The 18,052-nt window shown below is 48.1% G+C and overlaps 1 protein-coding gene across 1 annotated transcript; it reads left to right on the forward strand.

Moving 5' to 3' along the window:
• The first annotated feature begins 1,813 nt into the window (after positions 1–1,813).
• Positions 1,814–9,654, forward strand: KRT84 (keratin 84). The gene is made up of 9 exons (XM_072765089.1): positions 1,814–2,350; positions 3,775–3,983; positions 4,607–4,667; positions 5,208–5,303; positions 6,382–6,546; positions 6,708–6,833; positions 6,954–7,174; positions 7,654–7,685; positions 9,311–9,654. Exons 1-9 carry the CDS (start codon positions 1,814–1,816, stop codon positions 9,652–9,654), a joined length of 1,791 nt encoding a protein of 596 aa, XP_072621190.1.
• The last annotated feature ends 8,398 nt before the right edge of the window (positions 9,655–18,052 follow it).

Below are 18,052 nucleotides of genomic sequence, written 5' to 3' on the forward strand. Positions count from 1 at the left end.
GGTCTATGGAAAATAGTAGTAAACTAGGAACAGAGGGAAGTGTCCTGAATTTGATGAAGAACATCTACAGAAAAAAGCCTGCACCTAACATCCTACTTAATAATGGTGAGAAACTTGAAGCTTTCCGACTAAAATTAAAAATAAGGCCAAGTGGGGCACCTGGGTGGCTCAGTGGTTGAGTGTCTGCCTTTGGCTCAGGTTGTGATCCCGGGGTCCCCGCAGGGAGCCTGCTTCTCCCTCTACCTAGGTCTCTGCCTCTGTGTGTGTCTCTCATGAATAAATAAAACCTTAAAAATAAAAATGATAAGGCCAAGAGGTCCTCTCTCACCACTGCTTTTCAACATTGTACTGGAAGTCCTAGCTAATACAGTAAGACCAAAGGAAATAAGCCCCTTTGCGACTGGAAAGGAAGAAAATGGCAAAGACCCCGGCTGGATAGCTCAGGTCAAAAGCACGCATCCCCTTCCAAGTAGAATCCCAAGCATCCCAAAGAATCCCGAACATCCAGTCAAGCCCAAGTTCCACCAGATACAAGTAGGATGGACAAGTAGGATGAACCATGTCACGTGCTGGAATAGAAAAGGCGAACACCTGCCCTGCATCCTGAAATATCTGCAATACTGGTAACAATTGATAATATCCAATTGCTTAGAGCTCTTCCTTTTCTACCCAGAGACTTATTGCTTTGTCTCCCACCAAGTGCTAACCAGGCCCAACCCTGCTTAGCTTCCAAGGTAGATGCATTCAGGATGGTATGGCCCTAGACCAGAGGCTCATGGCTTTGGGTCTCTCTACCCTAACCAAAGATTCATCAGCACAAGAAACCCACACACAAGCCTATAGATCAGCCTTAATGTGTATTTTTGGGGATTCAAAATCATGTAATTAACTTTCCACATAGATACATGGTTAAACCATCAGCATGCTTTGGCCTCAAATTATGCCATGAAAGTGTTGACCAGTGGAAGACCTTAACATAAATCTTCCCCCCAACACAGAGACTGTCTTTTTATCTCTCCATCCTCAGCACCAGGCACACTGCCTGGGACACAGGGACAACTGATCATCGTTGAGTGAAGTAATGAATTCATGAATTAGTCTCTTCTGAGTGTCTCAAATCAGACGTGCATCTACACCAACCCAAGTGAGCTTTGCTGAAGATTCAGCTCTTCTGTAAACCACCAAACCAGAGCATGGAGGACAGATAAGACAGTACAAAAGGGTTTTGGACTACTTAGTCCATCTACAGAGATGCAACAAGCCATATTCTTGCTGTATCATTTCTGACCCAGAGCTGTGCAGACCCTGTCTCTTCTGCATACCCCTCTCACACCCCATCTATTTAGGGGGTAACATCCATACGGTTGCATCTCTTTTGAGCCTCTTGCTGGAATCGTACCATCCTAACTTTCTGGTGGTTAGCCGCACCTGCAGTGAAAAAGGCCATTGGATTTATGACCAAAGCAAATTTATGTCCCCATAATGGCAATTGTGGTGAACTTGTGGGGGGAAAATAGGACCATAATGTTTATGTGTTTATGTGTTTTTAATCTTTATAGGCTTGATGTTATAGCCGGATCCTGAGGAGAATAGGTGTGTCTGAGATTAGCTCATTATTAACAAGGTCACAGGCATGAAGAGTTTCTGCTAACTACCCAAGCTCATAAATGCATCCAAATGGATTTTTTTGCATTTTTATGGGGCCAATCCTCAGATTCTCAGACACATAAAAGGGGGAAAGAGATCCACTAGCCTCAGAGGGACTCCCAGCTCCAGCTCGCCCCACTCTGCAATCCCCGCTCTGGAAGCCATCATGTCTTGCCGCTCCTACCGAGTCAGCTCTGGGTGCCGCATGGGCAACTTCAGCTCTTGCTCCACAGTGACCCCCCAGAAACTGAACCGCTTCCGGGCAAGCTCTGTCTCCTGCAGAAGTGGGACTAGCTTCCGGGGCCTTGGCAGCTTTGGTAGTCGGAGCGTCATGGCTTTTGGATCGTGCTCACCCCGGATAGCAGCTGTAGGCCCTCGTCCCATCCGCTGTGGCGTTGGCTTTGGTGCTGGCAGTGGGATGGCCTTTGGCTTTGGTGATGGCAGTGGTGCTGGTATGGGCTTCGGGGCCAGCAGTTGTGTTGGCCTGGGATTTGGAGCCGGCAGGGGCCTTGGCTATGGCTTTGGCTACAGAGTTGGAGGAGGTGGAATCCCAGCAGCCCCATCTATCACAGCAGTGACCGTTAACCAGAGCCTGCTGACCCCCCTCAACCTGGAGATTGATCCCAATGCCCAGAGGGTGAAGAAGGATGAGAAGGATCAAATCAAGACCCTCAACAACAAATTTGCCTCCTTCATTGACAAGGTACCTATGACAGCTCAATCTTTAGATCTGGGATGGGAAGAGCTAAAATGCATTGGAGTGTCCTCTCCCTTAAGAAAAAATAGCCCAGGCCTGAGGCATCAGCCTTGACCCACATCCTTCAGGCACTGCAGTGTGATTTCTGGGTCACTTTGTTGCAAAACAAGGACAAACTTGAGGAAATGGTGCATGATGGGGTAGACTAAGACAGTGGTTGTGTCTTCTGGAGGAAAGAGAAACATCCAGGCAAATCTGAGGGCACCTGGACAAACTAAGTCCTAGCACCTAGTCACTCAGAAATATCTCTCAGATGGGCTAGAAACCTTAAGATTTTGGCCAGGCCAAATGTTGGCTACGTGTTTAAAGCGTTTTATCCTTTAAGATTTTTGTGCTCTTTTTGAAATTGTCACAGTCTCTGAGGCTGGGTAACCACATCTGTTCAGGATCAGGAAAGTAGAGAATGGAACTGAGTGATTTTTGCACAACAGAAAGAATATATGCTCTCCCCTGTGGGCTATATACCAAGATCCAGCTGAGTTGCCTAGATAGAAGGAAATAGTAGGAAGCCACCCAGAAAGTCATGATCTTCAGACTGATGAGAGGAACAGTGACACCCTGATGATGTGGAACTGACATCCCACAAACCATGCCTCCATGGAGTGGGAATCCTCTCTCTCTGAGAATGGAAACCCCCTTCTGTGAGCTTCAGGTTCCTATCTCTGAAATGAACGGGTGGAGCAAATGATCCAAGTTCTTCTCCAGCTCTACAATTCTCAGCTGATGGAGTATCTGGGATGGTGGATAGGACTTATAACCTGAGAATTCCCATCTCCTAATGCCTTATCCTATCCCAATATACTTTGCTCCTCATTCTCGGTGAGAGATGGCCGATACCAATTTTTAGATATAGGCAAATCCCAGCTCAGGTAAAATCAATTTTTCAAACTTTCCAGTGGACTGGCTTACACCATTCTTGGAGTGTAGAGAGGAAATGGTACTGAAGTGCTTTGGTTTGAAAGCTTCTGTTTGCAGCTGAGCCTGGCTGAGCATGAGGAGGGGGTTGCAGACATACTTTTACAGCTTCTACTGAGTTACAGGAGGAATGAAAGTCAACAGACGGGATCCCTGGGTGGCGCAGTGGTTTGGCGCCTGCCTTTGGCCCAGGGTGTGATCCTGGAGACCCAGGATCCAGTCCCACGTCGGGTTCCCGGTGCATGGAGCCTGCTTCTCCCTCTGCCTGTGTCTCTGCCTCTCTCTCTCTCTGTGACTATCATAAATAAATAAAAATTTTTTAAAAAAGTCAACAGACAAGAGAACAACGTCAACGTAAGGCTCAGAGTCATCTCTGGCCACCTGAAGAACTGGCCGACATGTAGGCGACCCCATCAAGTTCTTCAGGTGCCATTTCTCTGTCCCTGCGGATTTAGGTGCGGTTCCTGGAACAGCAGAATAAGCTCCTAGAGACCAAGTGGAACTTCCTCCAAGAGCAGAAATGTGCCAGGAGCAACCTGGAGCCCCTCTTCGAGAATTATATCACCAACCTGCGGAGGCAGCTGGACGTAGCAAACAGTGACCGGGCTCGGTTTGAGGCTGAAAGGAACCACATGCAGGATGTCCTTGAGGGTTTCAAGAAGAAGTAAGTGGCATCTCTACTTCATAGAACAAGGACCACCAGGGTTTGGTCCCCAAAGCAGCTGCCAAGCTCAGATAACAGCAGCTGGAAGGATCGGGGTTGAATGTGGGTTTCAATACTCAGCCTAGAGATGGGAGTAGGGGCAATGATATGTATGTAGTAGGGAAGGAGGAGAAAGCCCTCTGCAGGTCCTGAGTAAAAAGGAGTTTTGGAATTGGGCATGGTTTATCCCTAGTCTTGTCTATGGGAATGGAGAGTGGACTCCAGAAAAAGGAGCCCTCTGGTTTTAAGAATAGTGCTCGGGTTCAGCAGTGAGTGGGGTCCTACTTTCTCTATGTTCAAGTACAATGACTCCAAGTCTTTTCCGGCAGAGGAGCCTAACAATGGTCCACATTTTCAGACCCCAAATCTAATTTGAGAAAGTAAAAGAGATTTGGGAAAACTGAAGGCCATAGGCTCACAAATGGTCCTAAGGATGAGACAAAGTAGATGAGAACACATAGGTGGCAACAGAGACCCATGCTCCTGGACGTAACAGAGATGTCTTAAGAGGCTCACTGGGTTGCTGGGAGTAATTGCTTCTCAGTTCAGAATGAGAACTCACCCTCTCAATCCTTATCAACCAGGTACGAAGAGGAGGTGGGATTCCGGGCCAACGCTGAGAATGAGTTTGTGGCTCTGAAGAAGGTAAGACAGACCAACAGGTCCAAGCAAACTTCTCCCCCAGACAGGAAAATGTTCTGAAGACAAAACCTGCTCCCACCCCCAACTCCTTACCTATAAATGGCCCAGGGAAGCCCAGTGGAGTCTAGGGCCACCCACACAAGGTGGAACCTCTAAGGTCATAACAGGTTCCCTTTGGAGTTCTGATTTGGCCTCAGATTATTTAGGATTGGGTCTTCACAAGAGCAGAGGTCTGAAGACGTGACCTTGTAAGAGTCTTAGATTAAAAAAAGAGAGAGAGAGAGAGAGAGTCTTAGGTTATCCATATTCTTCTTGTCTCTAAATAAGCATTTGAAATGTCCAGGAGCCCCCAGGGGAGTTTTCATGTCATAGTAGGGAGAAGAACAACAGTCACTAAACTGCATTCCAGGGACTCTCCCACCCATCCCAAAGCCTGGCCTGGCCCTATGCGGATTGGCCTGATCTTCCCACCCATCTCCAGACCCCACCAAGTTTAAACAGTGCACAAGTCATGACCATTTTATCCTCCTCTCTTGTCTGCAGGATGTGGATACAGCTTTCTTAAATAAGTCTGACCTAGAGGCCAACGTGGATACCCTAACTCAGGAAATTGACTTTCTGAAAACTCTATACATGGCGGTAAGCATCCATTCCTCTGAGCCAAACAAGGAGATCAGTGCTCAGCCTGGACTCCTGGGGGACTTCGTCTGGACTGGCATAATTTCTAACATTTAGTACCATATATCTTCCTCCCGTTCCAATCCATATCCTCTCTATATGTCGATGTATCCACAAGGGGAGAAGGGAAGGTAAGCAAGTAAGGCTTCTCAGCAGCCTGACTCAGGTTTATGAATAAACTCTTTGGGTCTATGATGCGACTCCTCTTTGGCCAAACCAAAGACTGGGCTCTAAGAGTGTCACTTCCTCTCTACCAGAAGAATCTGGAAAACTGATTTGCTAGAAGATGTAAGAAAAACTGTGTTTGATCTAATTAACTAAATGAACTAGTTATCTTTTGTTTCGTAAGTGGTCTGTTTGGTCTGGTACAGAGCCAGCCAGAGCTAATGTCTGGCTCTGAGTGGAAAGGCATCAGAAAGCTCTCTCTAGAGCCCTTACCGGCCAATTCTAAGCCCCTGGTTCTTTTAAGGACTGGAGATACAGGAATTCCTAGACCATCATGTTCTAGAACATTATTAACTTTCAGTGATCCATGACCACCACAGTCACTCTGTGGATAAGCCAAAGGAAAGTTTCAACCCTAGCATGGCTCTCGCTCCCCTCTGCCAAGTTCCTAGGCCCCGTGTATTCACCTAAGCAAATAAGGTGTTAAAGGGGTATCTTCGAGCATATAACAAGGGGTCACTTTTTTTTTCCTAAATATTTTATTTTATTCATTCATGAGAGACACAGAGAGAGAGAGGCAGAGACACAGGCAGAGGGAGAAGCAGGCTCCCTGCGGGGAGCCCCATGCAGGACTCAATCCCAGGACCTGAACCAAAGGCAGACACTCAACCACGGACCCACCCCTATAACAAGGGCTTAAATTCACACTGAAATGGTTCACGTCTCCTTCTTCATCCTGGGTTTGGATGGTCAGCTCCATCTTTTTGCTCTGAACAAATGAGCAATGCTCTCGGCTCCTGAAGCTACTCCTGGGCAGAGTTCCAGCCACTGATGAGACTCTGAGCCCATCTGTCTTGCTGATCGTCCAACACAGGAAATCCAGTTGCTGCAGTCACACATCTCAGAGACATCGGTCATCGTGAAGATGGACAACAGCCGGGACCTGAACGTTGATGGAATCATCGATGAAATCAAGGCCCAGTATGAAGAGGTCGCCAGGCGCAGTCGGGCTGATGCTGAAGCCTGGTACCAGACCAAGGTGGGAAAGGGAGTGGGGGGCTGAGGAAGGGGTGTAGGCAGCCCTAGAGTAAGACTCATGTACGATGGAGTGGACCCAGTGGAGGTCTAAGGCCCTCAACTCAGTGGGGCTGCAGTCTTCACTCAGACTTTGGCCTTATAACCTCCTCCCCCCGCACACAGTATGAGGAGATGCGGGTGACAGCTAGTCAACATTGTGACAACCTGCGCAACACACGGGATGAGATCAATGAGCTGACCCGCCTGATCCAGAGACTGAAGGCGGAGATCGAGCACGCCAAGTCTCAGGTGGGCAAAGGAGAGGAGAGAAAGCCTCAGAGGGAGGAGGAGGGGCTCTGTTTCTAGCCTCACCCAGGGATTTGGCCCTAATCCCGGCCAAAGCCCACCTGCCTGATGCCCTCCCCGCAGCGGGCCAAGCTGGAGGCTGCAGTGGCCGAGGCGGAGCAGCAGGGCGAGGCGGCCCTCACCGACGCCAAGTGCAAGCTGGCCGAGCTGGAGGGCGCCCTGCAGCAGGCCAAGCAGGACATGGCCCGGCAGCTGCGCGAGTACCAGGAGCTCATGAACGTCAAGCTGGCCCTGGACATCGAGATCGCCACGTACAGGCGCCTGCTGGAGGGCGAGGAGATCCGGTGAGAGCTCCCAGTGCGGGGGTGTGTGGGGGGTGAGGTGAGACTTAGACTTCTAGACCAACTGCGTGGGGAAGGGGACCAGGTGAGGAATCGTCCGCTTGAACCATCTCTACAGGCAGCAGTAGCTTCCCTGCAAGTATTAGTCAGGTTGCCCTTGCCAGGGAATTAGAAGATGCTTCTAGATTTTTGCCTCCAAAATGCAAGTCTGTAGACAGGCTGCACCAGAATCATGGGATATTTTCTGCGATGGGTTATCTGTTGAAAAATAATAATAAAAACACATTTCCTCGAATTTTTTGACTCAATAGTTTTGGGGCAGAGTCTAGCAGAATGTGTTTTTTTCAAAGCTCCCGAGATGCTTGTAAGCCAAGGGTAAGAACCATGGGTGGGTTCACTCTGCAAGAAAGCCGTCCCGATAGCAGGCAGCTTTTCAAGGAACAACTCTGCTTGTGAACTGACTTATTTCTTTCTCTCCCCAGGATCTGCGAAGGTGTTGGACCAGTCAACATATGTAAGAAACTTGAGTTTTTTTCCTCTTCACACTTCTCTCCTGCAAAATCTTTTTTTTTTTTTTTTTTTTTTTGCTCACACTTTTGCTCTGCAAAATTCCTTTGAAGTCAGGCTTGCGTTGGGATCCGGAACCCATGCTGGGCTTGGCCGTGATAGTCAGGGAGGCAAGGACCATTTAGCCCCTGGACTGGGAGCATCCCTTAGCTGAGGTCTGAGATCTCCCCAGAGGAAGCAATCACAAAGGTTTGCAGGGTCGAATGGGTGGGAGAAGGTCCCAGAAGAGAGTCAGCCTTTCTCTTGTGAGTGTCCTGTCCTTCAGGGACAAAGGTCAGAGAAGGAATGAAAAGGCCTGTGCCCAGGAGTTGCCCCCACTCATAGCAGGGGATGGGACAAGGATGAGCACAACTCTTGCTGCTGCTGCTGCTGCTGCTGCTGCTGCCAAAGCCTCATTTGTGCCCAAAGCATGCAGGGGATTGTGCTGGGCACTTCCGGCGGCAAGTGGGGGGGCAGGCACAGAGAAGGCAAGACCACCCCCTGCTCTCTAGAACTATAATCTTCTTGAGATGAGCCCTACCCATTGTCAGCCTGACCCTCAAAGCCCTGAAGAGAGGCATGAGCACCCCTTTAGTGCTCACTTGGAGAAAATAGGTGGTTTGCCAGAAGTCACAAAGCTGGTCAGTGGCACAACCAGAATTCAAACTCAGATTCCTGATCCAAAAGTACAAACCTACATGGATGTCTGGTGGGGTGAGCGCTACACTGGGGGGGTCAGGCGGGTAGAGCTGCTCGTCCTCGGATGAGCCTGCCCTCGGAGAAGGTGTGGCTTCCTGCAAGAGGTCAAGCTTGAATGGAGGTCACAGAAGGTAGGAAGGATTCTGGTGAAAGGAGAGGGAAGGAGAGGGGACCCCTCCACAGACGGGGCTGCTCTAAGCAAGGATCTTAGTTGGGTTGGTGCCCTGGAGCATGGAGATATCCCCAGTGGATACCAGAGGGCTACAGAGCAAAGACGTCAGTGGGTCAAAAGAGAACTGACGAGAGACTCTTATTGGAGGGACAATGTGGGGACCCCCCCCAGGGACATGCTATAATCAGGAGAGAAAAGCCCATGGCTTTGTAGGAGCTACTGTTCCAGTTGTCTGGATAATCCAGCTCTCTGCCCAACCTGACTTCAGCCTTATATGTATGACAGTCAACTTACAACTCTATGCCACCTGGGGAATTGGTTGAGTTCTCCCTATTTTTTTTAAAAAAAAATTATTGATTTATTCATGAGAGATAGAGAGAGAGGCAGAGACACAGGCAGAGGGAAAAGTAGGCTCCGTGCAAGGAGCCTGATGTGGGACTCGATCCCGGGACCCCAGGATCACGCCCCGAGCTGAAGGCAGACGCTCAACCGCTGAGCCCCCCAGGGATCCCAAATTCTCCCATTTTAATCTGAACGTTTAACTTGAGGGGAGTCACAGCCCTAGAGTCGCCCAGACAAGAGGAGGGGGGGGGGTGTTGTCTGTGTGGACGAGAGGGACGGCTTGCGCGGGCCCTTCCCCCGGTGCCCGCCAGCACAGGGCACGGCCCCGGGCCCCAGGAGTGGGCGGCCTGCCCGCTGACAGGTCCCTCTCCCGCCCGCAGCCGTGAGCAGCTCCCGGGGCGGGACGGTGTGTGGGCCCGAGGCCCTGGCCGCCAGCGCCGCCCTGTCCCGCAGCGCAGCCACCTGCCCGTCCGGCAGCGGCATCCGCTCCGTCAGCACCTGCGCCTCCAGCCTGGGGGGGACCCGAGTCATCAAGGCCAGCGGGGACCTGCTGAGCGCCGGCTCCCGGGGCGGCTCGGTGCTGGGGGGCGAGGCCTGCGCCCCCAGCGTCCCCTGCCCGCTGCCCCCCGACGGGGCCTTCAGCAGCTGCAGTGGGGGCCGAGGCAGCCGCAGCTCCAGCGTCCGCTTCGTGTCCACCACCACCTGCCATCGCACCAAGTACTAGAGGCCACGCCAGCCAGCCACTGCCCGAGAAGAGCCACCTCAAAGTCACCTGCTTCTGTCCCAGAGGCGTCTGGACTCTGGGCCCGAGGGAGCTCCAGCCACCCCTCCTGCCAGGCAGGCAACGCCGCTCTCCCCAGGGATTGATCTGCCGGGCCCTGTCCTCGGGTCATTTTTTTCCACCACCCGGATGCTCCGTCTGCAGCCCCAGTAGACTGGCCTCTCCCTGACTCCCCATTTCCACTCTTCAGATCACTCTTCACCTTTCAGTCCCGAAGAAAGGCTCATTCCACACAGTTCCACAAATCAGGGCCCCGGGGAGAAAGGAACAGTCCAAAGCCAAAAAGAATGTGCCAGGCACCATCGCCATCCATGGCTTGGGATTAATTTGGAGAATGGAGAGTGGGCTGTCCACACTGCGGGCGTCCTTAGCCCACTGCCCTTTGCCTCCTCCTTCCTTTCCCTGGCAGGAGAAGGTTCTTTCCTTCTCTTCCTCACCCGAAAGGATCCACAGTCCTTGGTGGCCCAAGGGATCCCTAAGTCCCCTGAGATGGTTCTTCTCCAAGTGGCAAACGTCCCAGCAGCTTCTCTTCCTGCGTTGTTGGTTTAATGTGCATGTGAGCGCACGTGGTGGGTGGGTGCAAATGGAGAGGTGGGCTCTGCTATGCTGCATGGCCCCTGCCCCTGTTGGTGGTGTGAGGGAGGCCCAAGCCCCGTGTGCTGCAGGAGGGTTTATGTCTGCAACTCCAGGGGGTCTGGGGTGGGGTGGGTGCCTGTTTGTACTATCCTTTGCATTGCTGGGTTTTCAATAAACTTGCCAAGCTAACCTCACTAGGACTCTGGCCTCTCCTTCTGGATCACATTGCCGATGGGAGACATTGCCTCCTGGACTCCACCACTCCAACCCCTGCCCTCTCCACCATGCGCTCACCCCCACCGCCCCAGGGACTTGCCAAGGGCAGAGGCTGCTGTCCTGGGCACAGAGGAAGCACCGAGGAAAGAGGGCTCAGGCCCTTCCCTGCGGGGGCTCACGACTCAGTGAGGGAGAGAAGAAATGCAGCAGAGGCCCCAAGAACAAGTGCCCAGCAGCCCACTTCTCTCCAGGCATTGCCCCACACCTCCTGACCAACAGAAACCCTTCCCCCTGTTCCCCAGGTCCTGTCCCAGCCCCACTTCCTCTGGGATCATTGTGGGACACTCATCTTCTGCCCTCACTCTTGTCTCCATCCAGCTCACTCATCATGATGCTGCTAGAAAGGCCTCACTCATAGAAAACTGATCATGCCCCACCCCCACTAATAGCCCTCCGTGGCTCCCCACTGCCTTTCAGAAAGAATCCAAACTTCTCAACATGGCATATAAGCCCTGAGTGATCTGCCCATGCACTTCCACCCCGTGCCATCCCTCCACGCACCACACTCTGGCCTCTCATCCTTTATTCCTTCACCCAACAGATGCTCGTGAAATGCTTACTACATGCCAGGCACGATGCGGGGAAAACAGCAGTGAATGAGACGTGGTCCTTGTCGTCAGAGAGCCCACAGTCCAGGCTGACAGGCGGACAGGTGGACAAGCACTGTGACTTGACATGCTACGTGCCGTGTTCAGAGTGGAGTCAATGCTGCACCCCACAGACGAGAGGCCCAACCTAGACGTGGGGCATTATTAAAAGCTTCCTGGAGGATGTCATGTCCCAGCAGAGATGTGAAGGCCGATGGATTGGCCATACTAAGGAGGAGGAAGTGCTCCAATCAGAGGAAACAGGGTGTGCAAAAACCAAGAGGCTGGAGAGAGCGTGCCCAGTTTGGAGATCTCGCTGGGGCTGAATGACACAGCCCGCAAGTGACAGCAGAGGTGGGGACAGGAGTCAGACAACACGCACTCAGGATCGGCTCCCGGGGCACAGCTCCATCAGGGCCCACGGCTCACACAGGGACTGTTTGCCCTCTGCCTCGCCTCGAGAGCCCTCCTCTGCAAGAAGCACACCTTTCACCTTTATGGAATCCACCTCGCCCACACCTCAGCCAGCAACCTGACAACTTACATGTCGCTCTGCTCGCAGTCTAAGGCCTGCCTGACCCGGGGCTCCCCAGCCCACCTGTTCTCCTGCTTCCAGGAGCTCCACACTACACACTTCGTCTGCCATGTGAAGTCACACACGCCCCTCAGGTAGCAGCGACAGCAAGGCAGCCCCCGTCTGGCCTTGGTGCGTCTCCTCAGCCAGACCCACGTCTACCCTGTGCTGGTTATCAATTTCTTGCCTTGGTTCCAAATTCACCCTTATTGCCTCCCCTGTGAAAATGGATCTGATCCTTCTAAAAATTTTATTTTGCCAGCTGGCAAGGTGTTAAATAAGCCTTGTCAGTAGGCATTTCCAGAATCAACGGAGAGACGTTGCAGGAGTAGGGCTTTCCTTCCATTGAGCTGTCTCAGCAGTTTCTCTACTGCCAGATAATATCAAGACCCCACAATGCACAGCAGAGCACCCAGCAGCCAGCAGCTTCCCCAGCACCCGTCTTGGGCAATTTCAAAGGGAGTTCCTCCAGCACTCTTTATGAAAAACTTTCCCCAGCACCCTAGAGGGTGGATTTTTGGTAAGTTCTGGATGGGAGATTTCCAGCAAGTTCCATCAGTGCGACACCACAATGACTTCTCTGGAATCCAGTGAGCAGTGGTTGTGCCCTGTCCAAAGAGACCAGTAGTAAGGCTGTGAGCCATTAACTCTAATAGAAATCCCATCTTTCTGGGGCATGTGGGTGGCTCAGCAGTTAAGCATCTGCCTTCAGCTCAGGTCATGAGCCCAGAGCCCTGGGAGGGAGCCACACAATGGGATCCCTGTTCATCAAGGAGCCTGTTTCTCCCTCTCCTCCCCATTCATCCTCTCTCTTGCTATCTCTCTCTCTCTCTCTCTCTCTCTCTCTCTCAAATAAATAAATAAATTTTTTTTTAAAAAAGAAAGAAAGTCCATCTTTCTATCCAGGGGAAGCAGGAAAGAGGGTGCTTGTGAGCTGGAAAATACATAGGGGGAATCCTCCTGTTTTTCTCTTTTCTCTCATGGTTTTGCCTGAGAGCAGATCCCAGTCATGAGGCTGTGCAGCAGCCAGAATCTGGTAGGAGAAACTCCAAGAGAAGCCTGATCTTTTTGGCAGGGGAAGCCAGGAAAAGAGACCCCCATTTGGGAGAAGAAATGAGAGAGAAAAACTGGGGAGGGGTATTCCTCTGTGTGTAAATCCACACATGTACAAGTCCTGGGCTCTCCCTTGAGCTATACGTGCAAGGGAGACCCAAACAGCGCGCCAAAGCTTTGAGAACTAAATAACAGTTAAGTCACTGCCCACGTTTCAGACAAACCCTAAGTGGAATAGACACAGGACAGACACAAATCAGCAAGCAAAGAAAGGCTTGAAAATTGAAATTGAACTAAGTTTCCCACAGATGAAGAACTTTTAATCTGAACCTAATTAGGCAGATTCTCTATCAAACAAATAAATCAAAACAGAAAACTCTTCATAGGATTTACCAGGACCAAGAGTCTACACGTCATCATTAAACTTTCCAAGATATGATCTAAAATTATTTTGACATCCAGGAACCAGGAAATTGTGACCAATTTTCAAGGGGAAAGAAAAACAACGGATGCTAATCCCAAGATGACACAGATGTTGGAACTATCACACAAAGATTTTAAATCACTATTATAACAATGTTCCATAAGAGAAAGGTAAACACATTTGAAGTGAATTAAAAGTTAAGAATTCTCAGCAGAAAAAGAAACTATAAAAATGGAACCAGATGGAAATTTTAGAACTAAAAAAAAATACCACATTTGAAGTTTAAAAGTCATTGATGGGCTCCATAGCAAAAAAGAAAAGACAAAAGTAAGCCAATAACTTGAATATAGATCAATAGAAATTATCCAATCTGAAGAATAAAAAGAAAAGAATATTGAAAAAAATACGTTAAGCATATATATATATATTCCTTGTCAACCCAGAATGCTATAGCCAGCAAAAGTATTCTTAAGAAGTGGGGGTCAGAATGACATTCTCAGATGAAAGAAAACTAAGAGAATTTGATGTCTGCAGACCTACTCTAAAAAGAAGGCAAAAGTTCTTCAGAATGAAAGGAAATGATACCAGAGAGAAACACAGAACTTCAGGAATAAAGGAAGAGCAATAGAAATGGTAAATACTGGATAAATATAAAACGATTTTCTTTCTCTTGTATTCTTTAAAATATATGTCTGACTATTAAAAACAAAAAATAAAAAAATAAAAATAAAAACAAAAATTGTAACATTATCTGGCAGGATTTCAATGTATTCAAATGAATATCTATGAAAACTATAACATTTTACATGAAGTGATGAAATATTAACTCTAGATAGACTGAAACATGAGATTATTTACACTATAATCTCTGGAATAGCCACTAAAAAAAATAATACAAAGATATATACTCAAAAGTCAATAAATAAATTAAAAGGAATACTTTTTAATATTCAAATAATCCAAAAAATACAGAAAAGGGGTACCAGAGAAACAAAAATTAGAAGGAACAAAAACAAAACAAATAATAAAATGACAGCTCTAAGTAAAACTATATTAATAATCACACATAATGTAAATGGTCCAAACACACCAAATTAAGTGGCAGAGATTGTCAGATTAGATTTTTTAAAAAAAAAACCTCAAATATATGTTGTCTACACTTTAGATACAAAGACATCGATAGATCAAATTAAAATGATTGAAACTGATATATCACAAGAACTATAATCAAAAGAAAGCTGGAATGATTATATTAATATTAGACAAATTAGGTTTAAGAACAAGAAATACTGCCAGCAGTAAAGAGATCCCATACTGTTATAAGGGTCAATTCAACAAGAAGACATGACAATTCTAAATGTGTAGCATTTAGAGCTTCGAAATACATGAAGCACAAACTGAAAAGTAGTGAAAGGCAACACAGGCAAATCCACAATCATACCTGATTTAAACACTTCTTTCTCGGTAATCAACAGAACAAGTAGACAGACAATCAATAGGAATACAAAAGACCTCAACCACATTATCAATCAAGCTGACAACTGACATATATAGAACATTCCACCTAAAAACAGAAAAATACACATTCTCGTCAGTGACAACAGGGAACATTTACCAAAACAGGCCACTTCTGGGCCATAAAACAAATCTTAACAAGTTTTAAAAACTCAACCCCATGCAAAACATGTTCTCTGACCATAATAGTATTAAATTATAAATCAGTATCAGAACAATATCTGGAGAATACCCCCCAAATACTTGAAAATCAAGCAACACATTTCTAAATAACGAGTGATCAAAGAGGAAGCCACAAGGGAAGTTAGAAAATATTTTAATTGAGTGAACACTAAAACACAGCATCTCAAAATTTTGGGATGCAGCTAATGCAGGGGTTAGAGGAAAATTTATCACAATGGATACTTAAATTATTTAAGCTTCCTTCTTAAGAAACCAGGAAAAGGGGGCATCTGGGTGGCTCAGTGGTTGAGCATCTGCCTTTGGCTTAGGTTATGATCCTGGGGTCCTGAGATCAAGTCCTGCATAGCCTGCTTCGCCCTCTGCCTGTGTCTCTGCCTCTCTCTGTACGTCTCTCATGAATAAATAATTTTTAAAAAAGAAAGGAAGGAAAGAAGGAAGGAAGGAAGGAAGGAAGGAAGGAAGGAAGGAAGGAAGGAAGGAAGGAACCAGGAAAAAAGGGGCACCTGGGTGGCTTGGTCGGTTAAGTGTCTGACTTGATTTAGGTTCAATTCATGATTTCAGGGTTGTAAGATCAAACCCAGCCTCAGGCTCCACATGGGGCAGGAGCCTGCTTGAGATTCTCTCTCTCTCTCCCTCTGTGCCCCCCTCTTAAAAAAAAAAAAGAGAGAAACTAGGAAAAGAAGAGGAAAGTAAACACAAAGCAAGCAGAAGAAAGGAAGTAATCAAGAAAAGAGCAGAAAATGATACTGAAAAGCAGAAAGACAAAGTAATGCAACTGAAAACTGGTTCTTTCGAAGACTAATAAAATGGGTAAACGTCTAGACAAGCTGTACGAGGGGCGGGGGAAGAGAAGGCAAAAAGCAGCCCTCTCAAGAGTGAGAGACAGACATCTCTACAGACACTGCAGATATTAATTAAGAGGATAACAAAGGAATATTACAAACAGCTTTATGCCCAGAAATCTGGGAACTTAGAGGGAATGGGTCAATTCCTTGAAAAACACAAATGACCAAAGCTGATTCAAGAAAAAAAAAATAGCCCAAATACAGGGACGGCTTCATGGGCATGTGTGACATTGTGATTTGTAATCAGAAATACGTGTTTGGTTTTCATCCCCTTCCTGGGATCAGATTCCGCAAACCCTTGGAATTTCCTAAGCGAGGAGAGTGATAACGTTGTCCTTCGTGTTAATAAGCTGATTTTTGGGGTGTACCTAAGGAGAGAGGCTAGTTGCAGGGGGCTCCAACCAGTGATTAGAGGGTTGGAACTTACCAGAGAGGGGCTGGAGGTTGAATGGATCAATCATGATTTTGTGCTGAAGCCTCCGTCAGAACCCAAAAGGGGTTGGTGAACACATGGAGATGGGACAGTGGTGTGTCTAGAGAGGGTCTGGAAGCCCCTCGCCCTTCCCCACACCTTGCCTTATGCTCTCTTCCACCTGACTCTTCCTTTTAATAAACCACTGATCTAGTAAGTAAAATGTTTCCCTGAGTGGGAAACCTGCCCCCGCCCCCCACACACACACACAGATGCCCACATCAGAGTGTGACCACAACTCTTAGTGTGTGTCCTGTGCAACATCACACAGGATCCTATATCACAGCATGCCCCGCACGTGGTTTACTGACGACTGTCATTAAAATCTTGAAATTTGAAATTTTTGAAAATTCTTGAAAGCCTTAACTTTTAACAACAGGCCCAACATTTTTATTTTACATCGAGCCCCATAAATTGTGTAACCAGTTCTACCTGAAGAGCTGAAGGTCTGCTAAAGGAACTGAACATGTGAGTTTTGAATCTCACAACAACAACTACAGGCCCTAGTGCTCTCGCTGGTGCATTCTACCAGACGTTCAAGGAAAAACTCAACCCAAGGCTCTTCTGAAAAACATAAGAGGAGGGAAACCTCCTAGCTCCTTTTATGAGACCGGCATTACCCTGACACAAAATCAAGCAAAGACATGAAAACAGGTAAAAACAGAAGACTGGGGACGCCTGGGTGGCTCAGGAGTTGAGCATCTGCCTTTGGCTCGAGATGTGGTCCCAGAGTCGTGGAATCAAGTCCCACGTCGGGCTCCCTGCATGGAGCCTGCTTCTCCCTCTGCCTGTGTCTCTGCCTCTCTCTCTCTCTCTCTCTCTCTGTCTCTAATAAATAAATACATTAAAATCTTAAAAAAAAAAAAACACAGAAAACTCAAAACCCATACTGCTCATGAACATAAACATAAAAATCTTCAACAAAAAATAAAAAATAAAAAAAATAAAAAATAAATAAAAATCTTCAACAAAATAGTAGTAAGTCGAATACAGTAGCAACATTAATAAATAACATACCAGAACAAGTAGGGCTTATCACAGGATTGAGTCATCCTTCAAAAATCTATTAATGTTGGGCACCGGGGTGGCTCAGTCGGTTAAGTGTCTGCCTTGGGCTCAGATCATGATCCCGGGGTCCTGGAATCAAGTCCCACGTCAGGCTTCCTGCTAAGCGAGGAGTCTGCTTCTCCCTCTGCCTCTACCCCCTGTTCACACTCTCTCTCTCTCTCTAATAAATAAATAAATTCTTTAAAAAAAAAAAGAAAAGGATCTTTTTAAAAAATCTAATAATGTCGTTTATTATATCAAGAGGCTAAAGAGAAAGAAACCCTGCGGTTATCTTCATAGATGCGCAAAAGACATCCAGCATCCATTCCCGGTCCAAAGGCGCGGCATGCCAGCTCCAGACGGGAACGTCTTTAACCTGGAGAACGGCGCCTACAGAGGGAGGAACCACGACACAACAGATCTGCAGCCAGCAGCGTACCGAGGCGGAAGGCTGCGTGCTTTCTGCCCCGAGACAGAGCCAGGCCAGGGTAACTGCCTGCACCACTGCCACAAGCCGGCCTCACCAGTGACCTGGGGCAAGAAGAAGAAATAAGTCCCACGGGTTGGGAAGGAAGAAACAAAACCGTTTCTGTTTTCAGAAGGTTTATCGTTTTCTACAGAGGAAATCCCAAGAAATCTTTTGAAAACCTTCTACCAAGAATACGTGAGTTTCGTAAGGTTGCAGAATGCAAGGTCCCCCCCAGAGAGCCTCCCCCAGCGATGACATAGGCTTCAAAGCCACGGGCTCCCGTGTGGGCCGAGCCACTCCGTATCCCAGGCCCTAAGCTC

This window comes from Vulpes vulpes, chromosome 8, assembly GCF_048418805.1.
Source record: "Vulpes vulpes isolate BD-2025 chromosome 8, VulVul3, whole genome shotgun sequence".
In the NCBI taxonomy this organism is placed as follows: domain Eukaryota; kingdom Metazoa; phylum Chordata; class Mammalia; order Carnivora; family Canidae; genus Vulpes; species Vulpes vulpes.

Excerpts from the sequence above, each read along its gene's own strand:
- KRT84 (XM_072765089.1), top strand. The coding sequence starts at position 1,814 with ATGTCTTGCCGCTCCTACCGAGTCAGCTCTGGGTGCCGCATGGGCAAC. Across the intron at positions 2,351-3,774 it reads TTGCCTCCTTCATTGACAAG|GTGCGGTTCCTGGAACAGCA; the intron begins GTACCTATGACA and ends CTGCGGATTTAG. Across the intron at positions 7,686-9,310 it reads TGTTGGACCAGTCAACATAT|CCGTGAGCAGCTCCCGGGGC; the intron begins GTAAGAAACTTG and ends TCCCGCCCGCAG.